This window comes from Thamnophis elegans, chromosome 1, assembly GCF_009769535.1.
Source record: "Thamnophis elegans isolate rThaEle1 chromosome 1, rThaEle1.pri, whole genome shotgun sequence".
NCBI classification, from domain to species: domain Eukaryota; kingdom Metazoa; phylum Chordata; class Lepidosauria; order Squamata; family Colubridae; genus Thamnophis; species Thamnophis elegans.
The window spans coordinates 174064635-174080574 of NC_045541.1; the positions used below are offsets into that span (position 1 = coordinate 174064635).

The 15940-nt window shown below is 44.9% G+C and overlaps 1 protein-coding gene across 3 annotated transcripts in view; it reads right to left on the reverse strand.

Annotated features, from left to right (window-relative positions):
• TJP3 (tight junction protein 3) overlaps window positions 1-7209 on the reverse strand; it is a 47540-nt gene extending 40331 nt beyond the window's left edge. Inside the window, exon 1 of one of the 3 annotated variants that reach the window (XM_032219056.1) lies at window positions 7124-7209. Coding sequence is in view for 1 of the 3 variants with exons in the window: in XM_032218973.1 (XP_032074864.1) it covers window positions 6868-6885 (18 nt within the window). In the remaining 2 variants the exon portion in view is untranslated. The other 2 variants (XM_032219126.1, XM_032218973.1) reach the window with 2 other exon arrangements.
• Between the last annotated feature and the right edge of the window lie 8731 nt (window positions 7210-15940).

The following is a 15940-nucleotide window of genomic DNA, read 5'->3' on the forward strand; positions in this document are numbered from 1 at the left end:
TTATTGTAAATATCAATTGGTTGTTTTTTTTTTGGATACTTTATTAATGTCCCTTTTAATTTTTGTAAAAAGTGTTTTCTTTATGTTGTTCGCCGCCCTAAGTCCTTGGGAGAAGGGCGGCATATAAATCCAATAAACCTAAACCTGATACGGTGACTAACTGCGAGTGTTGCAGAAAATAACAGGACTCAAGACGTCTCGGGATCAGGGAGAAAAGTTTATTGGCAGCCAGGTTCAGAAACGCTAGTCAAAAGCTAGCAAGTAACTTCTGAACAACCCTTCTCATGGAATCACATATTCTTATACTTTCTCAAAAGCAGCACAACACGGAAACACTTAATCCATTTCTTATTGGTTATCTTGAGAAAAGAAGCTTTATTAGTAGATACTGTCTTACTTCGTCTTGGGCCACAGGTAATGGCTACATGGCTTTGTAAGAACTTCAGCTGAACTCTGTGGTTTGGGGCTTTTGACATTTCCTGTCTTTCTACACGTCTTAAAAGCAGGTCTTTATATTTTCTTTCTGCCCCGTCTCACTTTGATATTTTAATTCACATTTTATCCTGCTTTACGAGGACCTGTCGTAAGTCACTCTTTCGGTGCCGTTGTAACTTCAAATGGTCTCTAAATATGATTGTAAGGCGAGGACTATCTGTATTGTGCATACCAAAAAGAATTTCTAGGTTCAGAAGCAGTCTATCTCAAGAGAAAGCCAACAACAAGAGGCCACTGGTCCACATAAACCCAACAGAGATGAAGATAAAGCTGGGGAAATAGAACCTGCAGCTGCAAAAGCAGTCTACCTGACATTTAGAATTTAGAATAGAATAAAGGCGGAAGGTACCTTAGAGATCTTCTAGTCCAGCCTGTTAGGTAAGCTCCCCGTTGGGAGAGCGAGTGCGTTCAGAGAAGCGTTGTGAGAGTTGTGTTGGAGAACACACAAACCAGCATACAGAGACACCGCAGTTTAAGTAGGATTTTACTTTCGTGGAAATAGAGGTATCAGAGTCCATCAAACAGTCCAAGTCATACACGGATAAGACAGTCAGTCATCAATGTCTTTCAGTTAAGGGATAATCCAAATATCATAGTCCAATATCATATAATCAGTTCAGTACTCAAAGTTTGCTAGCAGTTGCAAAACGTACAATAGCTCACGGCACTTTCGAACAGCCAGCTTCCAAACACTCTGATCAGATCAGCCCAGCATCTAACAGAGAGCTAACAGACATTCTGGCTCCCTCTTATGGCCGATTGAGGAAAACAGCAACCAATCACATTTTACAGTACGATTTAAAGAAACAGGTACAACATTGTTACATGATTTATATATTGCCAACCCAACCGTTAGATTATATTCCTAAAACAGCCCCCTGCTCAAGGAGGAGAACTATGCCATTTCAGACAATTGGCTGTCCAGTCTCTTCTTAAAAATTAGACTATTTCTTCATTTGAACATTAGTTTATCTTCTTTAAAAAAGATTATTAGAATCGAACATAAAATGAACACTACTACAGACTCAGGAAACAAGATGCTAGATTAGTTGGCCTTCAATTTTACCCAAGAATGTATATACTTTATATTCCTAAACAACGAATGTCTAAAAACCGAACTGGTGCCCAAAATGCCACAATTAGCTAGATAAAATAAATACCATATGTTTGAACAAACAAACAAACAAACAATTCACTACAGATAACATGAGCAACGACTCCTAATCAATTTATTAGTGAGTATTTCAAAATTATACCAAGGCTGAATAACTTAGAATTTGGCAATAGGCTAATGAGTATCAAAGTAATGAGAATGTGTGAGCTTGTCTCTTCATGTGTCAAGTCCATATTGCCCCATCACGACTACGTAGATAGGTTTTCTCCAGATTGATTCGTCCCTAGTCTGTCTTTTAGGCCTTCCAACTGCATACAAATAGTCCTCCACTTACGACTGATCACTTAGTGACCATTCAAAGATACGACAGATCTCCCCCAGGGCTGGTTATGATCCAGATTCAAAATTCCCATCATCCACCCCTTCCCCATGGTCACGTTTTGGGTGGATGCTATGGTCACATGACTGTGAGTTATGACATTTTCCTGCCGAAAATCAGCCTTTACTTCCAGTTTCCTGCACAAAAACACCCATTGCAGACCATGGATTTGCTTAATGACTGTGGTGTTTGCTTAATGACTGCCACGGAATAGATCACAGAACTGTGTGCAGTCACGTGGTGACCTGTTTAATGGCCCACATTAGTTACACTCACGATTCTGGGCTCCATTATGGCCACAAGCTGTCATGAGCCCCAAATTTCTATGGCTCAGCAAGACAGGGGTTTTATAAGCGAGTTTTGTCCCTTTGAAGACATTTCTTGCCACGGCTGTTAAGTGAATCACTGCAGCTGTTAAGTTAGTAACACGGTTGTTAAGTGAACCTGGCTTCTTCATTGACTTGGATTGTCCGAAGGTCGCAAAATGGGATCATGTGACCCCGGGACAGTGCAAGCATCATAAATACATGCGAATTGCCAAGCATCTGAAACTTTTTAAAAGTTTTTTATTAGATAAACGTTAAACACATTTGACATAGTACATCCTTTCTGGCATAAACATTTCAATATAGTGAGTGGATCTTACAACAATTACATTTTATATCCATTGCATAGGTATGTGTAGTCAGTCAGATTACCTGTCCATCGATCCTTTCTTTTATATAATTACCAACCATACAAATACATATCCAATTCCTACCTGCCAGCACCTGAATTTTGTAAATATGAATTTACAATTTTTCCAGGGCTGTTGTAACTTTGACATGGTTGTTAAACGAACTGTTGTAAGTCAAGGACTTCCTGCACTAGACTTTTCGGATCAGGGGCAATTTCAATGGTTAGAGTAGTACAGAATCATCAGGATAGCACAGGTTTCTTCCTCCATTCAAACTGTGCTCATCTTCTGATCCCATCATCCACCCTCTCTCATACAGAGCCACCATGTAGCTTTAATTGTTAATGATGCTTAATGGATCCAAAGTAAAAAAAAAAGAAATATAATGGCAATAAAGGAGAAAGTTCCCTTCGCACAGTAAATAAGTCACTTTTTTCACTGCTGTTGTAACTTTGAAGGGTGACTAAACAAACTATTATAAGTTGAGGACTATCTGTATTTTAAAATAATTCATTCAAGGAACAGAATAAAAAAATTATTCGGGCTTGGTTGACCAATACGTTGGTTTTATAGTTCCAATGGGAAAGCTGGAAATACAGGAAATTAAAGAAAGGAAATTCAGTCTTGGCACAAATTTCTGGATTATTTATTTATTCATGTTCTATTTTTATAAATTGAAAATGGAAGGCTTTGAACTCTGGTGCTGGAGAAGACTGGCAAGAAAGGTGGTATAGTGACCAAAGTTACAATGGCATTGAAAAAAAGTGACTGATAACCATTTTTCACATTTAGCGACCATTTTCACACCTAGCGACCGTTGCAGCATCCTCATGGTCACGTGATCAAAAGGTTGATGTTTGTCAACAGATTCGTATTTATGATGGTTTCAGTGTCCTGGGGTCATTTTAATTGCCTTTTCACAAAGTCAAATGGGGAAACCAGATTCACTTATGTTACTAACTTATCAGCTGCAGTTATTCACTTAAGAACTGTGGCAAGAAAGGTGATATAATGGGCTTAGTGACCAAAGTTACAATGGCATTGAAAAAAGTGACTGATGACATTTTTCACACTTAGCGACCATTTTCACACTTAGCAACCGTTGCAGCATCCTCATGGTCACACGATCAAAATGTTGATGTTTGGCAACAGTTCCAATTTATATTTGTAAATTGTAGTTATGTTGAAATAAAAAAAATACAATACTATTTTTGCGTTATATGAAAATTTTTGTTGCTCCGTATAAAATTTTTAATCAAGCCCCCCCCCCCCCCCCCAGTCAAAGGTGTCCCTCTTTACCAATCTGAAAATCTGGTCACCTTAACCCTGACTGTTCTTTAGAAGGCCAGATCCTGAAGAAGAAACTCAAATGCTTTGGCCTCCTAATGAGAAGGAAGGACTCCCTGGAGAAGAGCCTCATGCTGGGAATGATGGAGGGCAAAAGAGAAGAAAGGGACGACAGAGAATGAGGTGGCTGGATTGAGTCACTGAAGCAGTTGGCATGAGTTTGAATGGACTCCAGAGGATGGTAGAGGACAGGAAGGCCTGGAGGAACGTTGTCCATGGGGTCACGATGGGTCGGACATGACTTCACAACTAACAACAGCAGCAACAATTTTTTATAAATAACTCTAGGTGTCGAACATATTTAATACTCCTTCTTCCTTCTATTGTCCCATCAACAACCCTGAGAGGTGGTTTGGACTAAGAGAGGGACTGGCCCAAAGTCACCCAGTCAGCTTTCACGCTTAAGGCGGTACTAGAACTCCCTGTCTCCTGGTGATTGACTCAAAGTCAGCTGACTTTCATGCTTAAGGCGGGACTAAAACTCCCCGTCTCCTGGTGATTGGCCCAAAGTCATCCAGCCGGCTTTCATACTTAAGGCAGGACTGGAACTCCCTGTCTCCTGGTGATTGGCCCAAAGTCATCCAGCCGGCTTTCATACTTAAGGCAGGACTGGAACTCCCTGTCTCCTGGTGATTGGCCCAAAGTCATCCAGCCGGCTTTCATACTTAAGGCAGGACTGGAACTCCCTGTCTCCTGGTGATTGGCCCAAAGTCATCCAGCCGGCTTTCAGGCCTAAGGCAGGATTACATTCAGCAATTAGACAATTCAGACAATTGTCTCATTGTCATTCAGACAATTTTGCCTAAAACAGAGGACTCCTCCTCCATGGAGAGTTTCCAATTGAAACTCCTCTGTCTGAAACATTAAGAAGATTCCTTACATGAAGCAGGGGGTGGGACTAGATGACCTCTGAGAACTCATCAATCTTATAATGGCTTGCCATGAACCGGCAAAGGCTCTCCAAACACTCCAGCAGACTAAACATTTCTCGTCCATTCCTGGTTTCTTGTTTCTTTTTCATTGGGGGGGGATTCGAACCCGCAACCTTGTATGTCACAGACCCACAATCCAGGATCCCCCCCACAAAAATATCTCACAAGCTCAGGGAGGAGCCTTTCTCATGGAAGGCCACGTGGGGAAAAAAATGGCATTCTTGTGCTTTGTCCCCATACTCATAACTCTCTGGAAAGGCAAACAGTTCAAACAGAAATATAATGGAGCTGTCGCAGCCGGTGACAAACCTCCTTTCCTGGGCTGGTGACGTTATAGCTATCTGGAAGTCTTTAGTTTATCTCAATATAACCCTGATCTGACTACTTCAGCTTCAAAAGCACAAGAACACACAATAGAAAGGCAAACCGCTCCAAACTCGATTGCAGAAAATATGACTTCAGCAACAGAGTGGTCAACGCCTGGAATGCTCTACCTGATCTGTGGTTTCATCCCCAACACCCCCCCCCAAAAAAAAAATTAACCTTAAACTGTCTACTGTTGACCTCACCCCATTCCTTTTTAAAAATATATTTTTAATTGTTTTTACACTTAAAACAGTGCAACACCGCAAAGTCGTAGTGACCGTACACAATCACATTATATACCGATAATCTCATCCAATAGCTATTAGCCTACTTAATACATTATCTATCCTTCCATCCAATCACTTTATTTAAAGTTTGTTCCAGTCTTGTCACCTTGCCTTATACCAAGAATAAAATCTGTTCCAGACTTCATAATATTCCAATTCCCCTTTATTTTTTAGTTCCAGGGTGAGCCTATCTGCTTCCGCACAGGCCAAAATTTTTTCCTAGTTATGTCTAACTCTGATGGGGTATTTTATTTTTTTCCCAAGACCTCACCCCATTCCTAAGAGGTCTGTAAGGGCCAATGCATAAGCACACCAGTGTGGCTAACATCCCTCCCCTACTGTCCCCATTTATTCGTATCTACTTCCTGTATTCATCATCATCATGTTTATTATACTTTATATCTGTTATCTTATACATGCTTGACAAAATAAAATAAAAGAAATATAATGAATATGACTGCCACCATCGCCTTCCCAATGTCCACAATTCAACCCTTTTACAAGCAGGAAAGTCTCTCCCACCCCCCACCCCCTCCCTCCCTCCCTCCCTCCCCACAGGGCATTCTCCCCATTCAACAGGAATACATGGCTTGAATGACTGCCTGATCTTTGTCCGTTCACTATCAGGGACACCGAGATCTGGAGAAGAGAAAGCAGCAGCCTTTTCCCATTTCAAAAAGGCCCTGGGCTCAGCAGAGAACAGGATTTGAGTCCTCAGTAGAAGTAGTAGCCTATTTCCTTCTTGGGAAGGTGATACTTGGACTTCAGCCACCCGTTGTAGAAACCACATTCCACCCCAAAACACAAAACACGCATGCCGAGACGTTGACTGTGAACAATTCAATGACCTGCATTCTTCCAGTGCCCCAAACACACTTCGCCCCCTTCATTGTTTCTCAGCCACCCAGCCAGAGAGGTGTTTACAAGGAAAACGGCGGAAACATTTTTCAACTTCATTAAACTAATGTTGCAATCGTTGAAACCTCAAACGTGCTTTGGAACTGCCCAGCCGGAACAACCCATATATAAAATCACCTTTGTGCCCAGACCAGCTCCAATTGCACACCTGGTTTTACCTTGAAAATGCTGGGCCCAAATCCCCCCAACCCCTGTCTGGCGGGATCAAATCATCCAAGATTTAATTGGGGGAGTGCAAACTTTTCCCACCAGGAATTCCCCATTTTTTTTTTATTTTTTTGCAGCACAGCCAGCTAGTTAGTGGACAAACATACACAAACACACATTATTATTATTTTTGCATTTGAACTTGCCTCAAACCGCACAGCCATGTTGCTCAGTTGCCCCCTGACCTGGTCACCATCTTCCTCAAAACAGGCTGGTTCCAAGAAGTTTTAAGGAGGGAGGGGGCTCACGGAGTACCGGAACCCATCCCCATCCTGGGAAGACTTTGTTCTACCTGCTCCAGATGAGCTTTTCCCCAGAAAAACAGGCTGGCAGAGGAAGCAGAGCCGCCCCCTGCATTCCCCTCCGCCCCTTTCCTTGAGTTCCCAAGCTCCGCCCAGGCACCTGGGTCAGGTGAAGCCTCACCACTCACGCACGGATTCCAGGTGGGGCCAGCTAGAGCACGCCAGTTCTCTGCCAAAGCTGTGTTAAGTCCGGAGGCTTCTGTGGATGTTAGGAAAACCTTGGGACAGCCGTTTTGAGCCACCGATTTGGCTGCAGCTGGCACCGAAGCCAGAGTGATCTGCAAGAGAATAAGGACTTTTGATTCCCACCTCCTGTTTGTTTGCCTTCCTGGTGTCTTTTTTTTCCTTCCAGAGCAGATTCTGGGGTTGGTGTTTTTTCTCCCAGATCAATTGATTCTTGATCCATTGATTTCAGATTAACAGAGTTGGGAGGGACCTTGTAGGTCATCTAGTCCAACCCCTTGCCCAAGCAGACCACATTTCTGACCGAGGGCAGGCCAGTCTCTTCTTGAAAGCTTCCAGTGATGAAGCTCCCACAACTTCCGAAGGCAACTTCTGTTCCATGGGTTGATTGTTCTCACTGTCAGAAAATTCCTCCTTATTTCCAGGTTGAATCTCTCCTTGGTCAGTTTCCAGCCATTGTTCCTTGTCTGACTTTCAGGTGCCTTGGGAAATAGCTTGACCCAGGGGTGAAATTCAGCAGGTTCTGATGGGTTCTGGAGAACCGGTAGCGGAAATTTTGAGTAGTTCGGAGAAACGGTAAATACCACCTCTGGCTGGCCCCTGAGTGGGGTGAGAATGGGGATTTTGCAGTATCCTTTCCCTGCCACGCCCACCAAGCCACGCCCACAGAACTGGTAGTAAAAAAAAATTAATTGAATTTCACGACTGTCTTGACCCCTCCCTCTCTGTGGCAGCCGCTCCAATATTGGAAGATTCTTATCCTGTCTCCTGTGGTAATTCTCTTCTCCAGACTAACCATGCCTAGTTCCTGCAACCGTTCATCGCAGACCTCTGTTCTAGAACATTCTTGCCAGGAAAGCTAAATGAATAAGCTCGCATGATTTCCCCAGGGATTGAAAGATTCCTAAAAATCACAGGGAAGAGAATTTAGAGGTCATCTAGTCAAACCCCCCTTCCTCGCTCTATGCCAGATGCTCATCTGATTACTGCAATAGGAATCGGCTTGTTATTGGCACTTGACATTGTCATCGAAGGCTGAGAGAGAAGGGTTAACCCAAAGCCACCCAGCTGGCTTTCGTGCCTAAGGCGGAATTAGAATATTAATTAGCCTGGTGTCTGAACCACTCGGCCGTATCTTTAACCACAAAGTTTCCAGCCTTGGTCTGCCGGATTAACAAGGGTGGTGGTTTCCTATGCCGTGAACTTGGGTAGTTACAAGGAGCATGGATAAGGGCCTGGGTACATTGTGGAGATTTTTTTTTAGCCTAAAATATCCCAATAATATATCCCTAATGCCAGCTTTAGCAATGCTGCCATGCTTCATTACTTATGCTGGTGTGTTTCCCAGCAATGAATTAGCTTAAAGCACCAGTATTCCCACGGTTCGTTTTGGCTGCTGTACTGATTTATTGACTTAGCAGAGTGCAAGGTTCTTGTTCTTCTTCTCCTCCTCCTCCTCCTCCTCCTCCTCCCCCCTTCTCATACATTTTATTACCACTTTCTTCTTCTCCTCCTCTTCCTCCTCCTCCTCCCCTTCTCATACATTTTATTATCACTCTCCTCCTCCTCTCCTTTTTCCTCTGCCTCCTCCTCTTCCTCCTTCTTCCATGTCTTCCTCCTCCTCCCTTCTCATACATTTTATTATCACTCTTCTTCTTCTTCCTCCTCCTCCTCCTCCTCCCTTCTCATACATTTTATTATCACTCTCTTCTTCTTCTTCTTTCCCCTCCTCCTCCTCCTCCTCCCCTTCTCCTACATTTTATTATCACTCTCCTCCTCCTCCTTTTTCCTCTGCCTCCTCCTCTTCCTCCTTCTTCCATGTCTTCCTCCTCCTCCCCTTCTCATACATTTTATTATCACTCTTCTTCTTCTTCTTCCTCCTCCTCCTCCTCCCCTTCTCATACATTTTATTATCACTCTCTTCTTCTTCTTCTTCCACCTCCACCTCCTCCTCCTCCACCACCTCCACTTCTTCTACTTCTTCTACTTCTTATTCTTCTACTTCTTCTTCTTCTTCTTCTTCTTCAGATCCACTCAGTGTTAATCCATTGGTTCTGACAGGAGCTGACTCATCAGCCTGTCAGCTGAGCCTGAAGTCATGGGCTGAGGGGAGAGTGACTGGCTCAAAGTCACCCAGCCGGCTTTCATGCCTGAGGTGGGACTAGAATTCACAATTTAGATTGCAGCTCTTTCTCCCGTTTAACAGAATAACAGAGTCGGAAGGGACCTTCGAGGTCTTCTAGTCCAACCCCATGCTCAAGGAGAAGACCTGTACCAATATCAGACAAATGGCTGATATTGATCTTCTTAAAAACCTCCGGTGATGGAGCACCCTCAACTTCTATGAGCTGAGGTGGCGCAGTGGTTAGAGTGCAGTACTGCAGGCTACTTCCGCTGACTGCCAGCTGCCTTCCATTTGGCAGTTCAAATCTCACTGGCTCAAGGTTGACTCAGCATTCCATCCTTCCGAGGTGGGTAAAATGAGGACCCAGATTGTTGGGGGCAATAGGCTGACTTTGTAAACCGCTTAGAGAGGACTATAAAGTACTGTAAAGCAGTATATAAGTCTAAGCGATATCGCTATTCTGAAGGAAAGCCGTTGCACTGATTAATTTTTCTGTCAAGAAATTTATACTTTGTCCTCTTCTTGATTAATTTCCAACCAGTACTTCTTGTCCTGCCCTCAGCTGCTTTGGATAATAACTTGACCTCTTCTGCTTTGTGGCAGCCCCTAAATATTGGAACACTGCTATCATGTCACCTCTTAGATCAGGGGCAGAGGTGGGTTCCTACCAGTTCGCACCAGTTCGGTAGAACCGGTTCGTCAAATCTACCGAACCGGTTAGAAGAGGTTCCACCAGAAAGCAGGCCATACCTACAGAAGAGGTTCCAAAAATTTTTGAAACCCACCACTGACACACACACACACACACACACACACACACACAGAGAGAGACTCACACAGAGAGAGAAGAAAGAAAGGAAGAAAGGAAGAAAGGAAGAAAGGAAGAAAAAAAGAAAAAAAGAAAGAAAAAGTGAGAGAGAGATGAAAGAAAAAAAGGAAAAAGGGACAGAGAGACAAAAGGAAGGAAGGAGAGAGAGAGAGAGAGAGGCTCACACAGAGAGAGAAAGAGAAACAAAGAAAGAAAAAAAGGAAAAAGGGACAGAGAGACAAAAGGAAGGAAGGGGAGAGAGAGTGAGAGAGAGAAAGAAAACACATGGCTGGCAAGCCACTCCCACCAGGTCACATGGCTGGCAAACCACTCCCACAAAGGAGGCCACACCCACAGAGCAGGTTCAAAAAATTTTTGAAACCCACCACTGATCAGGGGGTTCAAATTCAAAGCCTGGGGCACGGATCCGCCCCACGGGTGCTTTGATCTGGCCTGTGGGGGCCACCCTAGAAACAGCAAAGGTGCTTCTGCCAGCAAAAATGGAGATGGGGAGGGCCACACGTAGCCCCCCCCCCCAGCTCCATTTTTCCTGGCAGAGGGTTGCAGGAGGCTGTCCCAACCAAAAATGGAGCTCAGAAACCCATTTTCACTGGCAAAATGCTTGAACCGCCACAGGTGCCCTGCCATGAGTGATGTCAAACTGGCCACACCCACCCTGACCATGCCCCGCCCCACCCCAAATCGAGTTTCACATCCCTGCCCTAGATCAAGGAGCCGAGGTGGCGCAGTGGTTAGGATGCAGTACTGCAGGCCACTTCAGCTGACTGTTATCTGCAGTTCGGCGGTTCTAATCTCACCGGCTCAGGGTTGACTCAGCCTTCCATCCTTCCGAGGTGGGTAAAATGAGGACCCAGACTGTGGGGGCGATATGCTGACTCTGTAAACCGCTTAGAGAGGGCTGAAAGCCCTCTGAAGCGGTATATAAGTCTAACTGCTATTGCTATTGCTATTGCTATCAACACAATCTCCTGCTTTCTTGCTGTTGCCTTCACCCCTAAACCAAGCTGGCTCTAAAACCTAGATGAAAAGCCAGTTCTTGCGAGCCTTTGTGGATAATTCCTTTGCATCTTTCTTTCTTTTTTTAAAATCAGACCTGCTGATCACTGGCTGGTGTCTTACGGACTTAGGGGTTCGAAAGTTTCCTTCCTTTATTTGGCCAATGTCTACTAGTGTCACCCAGGAGGTGAATTCGAAACACGCAGTGGGGTTTCAAAAACCAATGTTCAGCCTGAAAAAAAACGGCTGACCTTCCCTCTGCATATCTCTCCGAATTTAGTAAACTGCAGGTAACTCTAGTTTCCCCTTCTGCTCCCAGAGTCAATATTTGTTGTGGAAGGCTTGTTGGACTGGGGTTAGCAGGCAAAAAAAAGGTGAGGGGGGGGGGGAATTGCTCAGCAGAGGTCAAAGGTAAATCCCAGATTATAACAAAATCTCAAATACTGCAAACATGCTAAAATAGCTAGGCCGAGCCGGCCTTAGCCAGCCTGAAGTCCTTCAGGTGAATGGGTTGTAGGAAGTTAGCACCTAACCCTCTCCTAGAAAAATGAAATATTATAGGAAATATTAAAAGGGCAGAATATTTCCCCTAAAAGGGTGGCAGAAACTCAGACCCCCACGCCACGCCTTTGTTCATGGGCCATTAAGGCCTGGGCCAGTCTATTCTACATAACAAAGAGCTCCCTCCTTCAGGCAGAGCCATAATAGGAATCCCAAAGCCCTTTCATTACATCATCACCCAGCAAGAGTCAACCAAGCTTGGGACTCAGCACAACCTACTGAGTTGCCCCTGCATGGCCCCGTGGGAGTCAGACAACCAATCAAGTACAAGCTCAAATTCAAAAGCCCAGGCACTCTGATACAAATGACTAAACATAGACTATTAAGTAAAGGAGTGTAGGAAGTTATCACCCAGCCCTCTCCAAGAAAATGAAATATCGTAGGAAGTATTGAAAAGGCAGAATATTTCTCTGGATGTGAAAAGGAAGAAACATGTTTTAAAAGACAGAACAGCTCCCTGCAGCTTCCTGCCCATCCCCACTTTGTCAATGGGCCATTAAGAAGGCCAAGCTACTCCCTTTACATAATAAAGAGTTCTCCCCTTCAGCTCCAGGGGGATGGGATTATTAAGGCATGATAATATTGGCACTTTACCCAACTCACCACATGGCGATCTGAGAACTCAACCAAACCTGGATTCAAAACGCAGCCTAGAGAGTTGCCCCTGCATGGGCCCATGGGAGTCTGACAACCAATCAGAATACAAGCTCAAGATCAAAGGCAAGAGGGGGGTAAAACCAGGGACTTTCAGCATCTCAGCCCTTCTCTTCTTCTCCACCAACATTGAAGCATGTGATCTCCCTTTTCTGTTCAGGGCTCAAGCCGTGTGGTCCTGTCCACCATTAAACCATCTTTCCAAGCAGCCTCCATGTCTCCAGTGTCTTTTTCCCCACTTGGAGCCGAACCCAGAAGGACATTTCTTTCATCAGGAGTAAGAAATAAAAGGACCATGTGTAAAATTAGAATGTATAGAGCGGGAAACAATATTTGTAAAGATGCACCGATCGATATCTGCTGTAAGAAGGAATGTGCAGTTTCTGTTGTTATTTGTAAGATTTGTGTATGTTTTTGTCAATGTGTTTAAGTGTTTAAAAACTAAATCTCAGTTTCTTTTTCTTCTTCTTCACCCAACATCTGGAAGCATGTGATTCCCCCCTTTTCTGTTCAGGACTCAAGCCATGTGGCCCTGTCCACCATTAAACCATCTTTCCTAGCAGCCTCTATGTCTCCAGTGTCTTTTTCCCCACTTGGAGCTGAACCCAGAAGGACATTTCTTCCAACAGGGTATAGTAGTTGCAGGATTGAAAATGGCGGGTCTGTTTTCCCGCAGAGGTCAAACCTAGAGAATTTCTTAAAATCTGATTTCCCTTTGGACATGGGCTTGGGATCAGCATCTCAAAATCTTGGTGGAGGGGGGATTGTTCTCTGCCTCAATTGTAATTAGGCATCCCCCGATCTGTACAGGAAGCTTTTACAACGGCTGAACACACCCCTTCTCTTTAAAAAAAAAAAGTTGGTTTTCCAACTTCTGTGCACCTTAGAAAGCAACGGAGAAAATAACTTTTAATTGATCTTTAGTGAAGGAATGGAATCTTTAATTTGACGCAGTGAAGAGACATGGACTCCAATCCCTAGCATTCCCCCCCCCCCACAGCCTCAGTTGAGAAACACTGATCTGATGTAATCAGTCAACAAAAACAGTCTATATTTGTCATCTTCTTTAGATGCACAAATAGAAGAGACAATTGACAAGGACAACTGAGGAAGCTCTACTTAGAAACAAACCCTTAAATCAGTGATGGCTAACCTTTTCCTCCTGCCCACACCCACACCCACACTGCAATGCGCCCGCCCCCCCTGCACATGCACATGTGAACCAGGGGTGGGTTCCTGCCAGTTCTGACCTCTTCTATAGAAGAGGTTTCACAAATCTACCGTGCCGTTTAGAACAGGTTCCAGCTCTCTCCCCCCGTCCGTCTGCACCACGCTTGCCCTGCCTGCCGCTCACTGATTGGCTGGCTCACCATTCGCCCCGCCCAGCTCGAAGACTCCTATCTAAACCTTAAAGTCTTAAAGCTGTCAAGTTTGAACACCCCTGGGGTTTTTTTTTCTAAAGGGTTAGAGGTGCGAGGGTCTTGTAACTTAACAGCTTTAAGACTTGCGTGCTTCAAATGCCAGAGTTCCTGAGCCAACATGACTGGAGGAGGAATTCTGGGAGTTGAAGTCCACAAGTCTTAAAGCTGTCAAGTTTGAACACCCCTGGGGTTTTTTTTCTAAAGGGTTAGGGGTGCAAGGGTCTTGTAACTTAACAGCTTTAAGACTTGCGTGCTTCAAATGCCAGAGTTTCTGAGCCAACATTTTGGTTGCTAAGCAAGAGCGTTGTTAAGTGATTTTCACCACATTTTACAAGTTGGCCACACCCACCCAGTCACATGACTGACACGCCACTCCCACTCAGTCACATGACTGCCAAGCTACTCCCGCCTGGTCACATGGCTGGCAAGCCACTCCCACAAAGCAGGACACACCTACAGAAGAGGTTCTAAAAATTTTTGAAACCCACCACTGGTGTGAACACCCATCCAGCCCCCCGTGAGGCTCACCCGGCCTCCTGTACCATGGCGGGATGGGGTGGGCATTTTCTCCCTCCCCAGACTCCAGAGGCTTTCCTTGAGCCTCTGAGAGAGTGAAAACAGCCTGCCACAGGCTCCAGAGGCCCTCCCTGAAGCCTCCCGACACCAAAAATGGAGGGTGGGGTGGAGCACAGCAATTCCCCTGTGCTCGCCCACCCCCCGCACATTAGCACGCAGCCCCCGCGCATGCACATGTGTCTCCCAAATGTGTGGCGGAGCCAGGGGTGGGTTTCAGGCGGTTCGCGGCGGTCTCCGCGAACCGGTTGGTCGGCGAACCCGGAAGTAAGTAACTTCCGGGAACGCCAAAGGATCTACCCGCCCGCCCGCGTTTCTTACCCGGTTTTGACGAGTTCTGCGCTTCCACGCATGCGCAGAACGCATAAAGCGCCTGCGCGATCCTCCAGGAGCAGCTGGAGCATTGCACAGGCGCTAGTATGCATGCGTGCACTGCACGCGTGCACGAGGACGCTGCCAGCCCCGTTCCAACCGAACCGGTTGGAACGGGGCGAGAAACCCACCCCTGGGCGGAGCCCAGAAAATCAGCTGGCTGGCAGGAGGCGCACGCGACGGCTTGCATGCCCGCAGAGAGGGCTCCTCATGCCACCAGTGTCATAGGTTCACCATCACAGCCCTAAATTATGGGATGTTCCCAAGATAGCAACCAATATGTAGAAGGATGGAAGTGTCCTGGATATGTGCGCCACCTTGTGTTATTCGTAAAAATAATAAATGTAGGGTATAAATAAACAAATAACAATAAGTAAGTAAAAAAATAATATTGGTGTTTTACTCATTAATTTGATTTTTTTATTATTAAATTTATATTCTGTCCATCTCAACGCTGGGCGGAATATAAATTTATTTATACAGGCAGGTCTCAATTTATGACGAAAAATGCAGCCCAAAATTTCTGCTGCTAAGTGAGACATTTGGTAAGTGAATTTTGCCCCATTTTATGACTTTTCTTGGCACAGTTGTTAAGTGAATCACTGTGGTTGATAAGTTAGCAGCCCAATTGTGGAATGAACCTTGCGTTCCCCTTGATTTTGCATGTGAGAAGATCACAAAAGGGGATCATGTGACCGTGGGACGTAGCAATAGCAATAGCAATAGCAATAGCAGTAGACTTATATACCGCTTCATAGGCCTTTCAGGCCTCTCTAAGCGGTTTTACAGAGAGTCAGCATATTGCCCCCAACAATCTGGGTCCTCATTTTACCCACCTCGGAAGGATGGAAGGCTGAGTCAACCCTGAGCCGGTGAGATTTGAACCGCTGACCTGCTGATCTAGCAGTAGCCTGCAGTGCTGCATTTAACCACTGCGCCACCTTGGCTCATAACGGTCATAAATATGAACCAGTTGCCAAGCATCTGAATTTTGATCACATGACCATGGGGATGATGCAAAGGTCATAACTGTGAAAAACTGTTGTAAGTCACTTTTTTCAGTGCCGTTGTAATTTTGAACGGTCATTAAATGAACTAGGAACTACCTGTATACAGTTTTAGCCTTATTCGACAAGAGTTATACAACTTTGCTGGTTGTTTCAGTTCTGAGATGCCATATATGGGAGTGAACAGCAGAGGGCG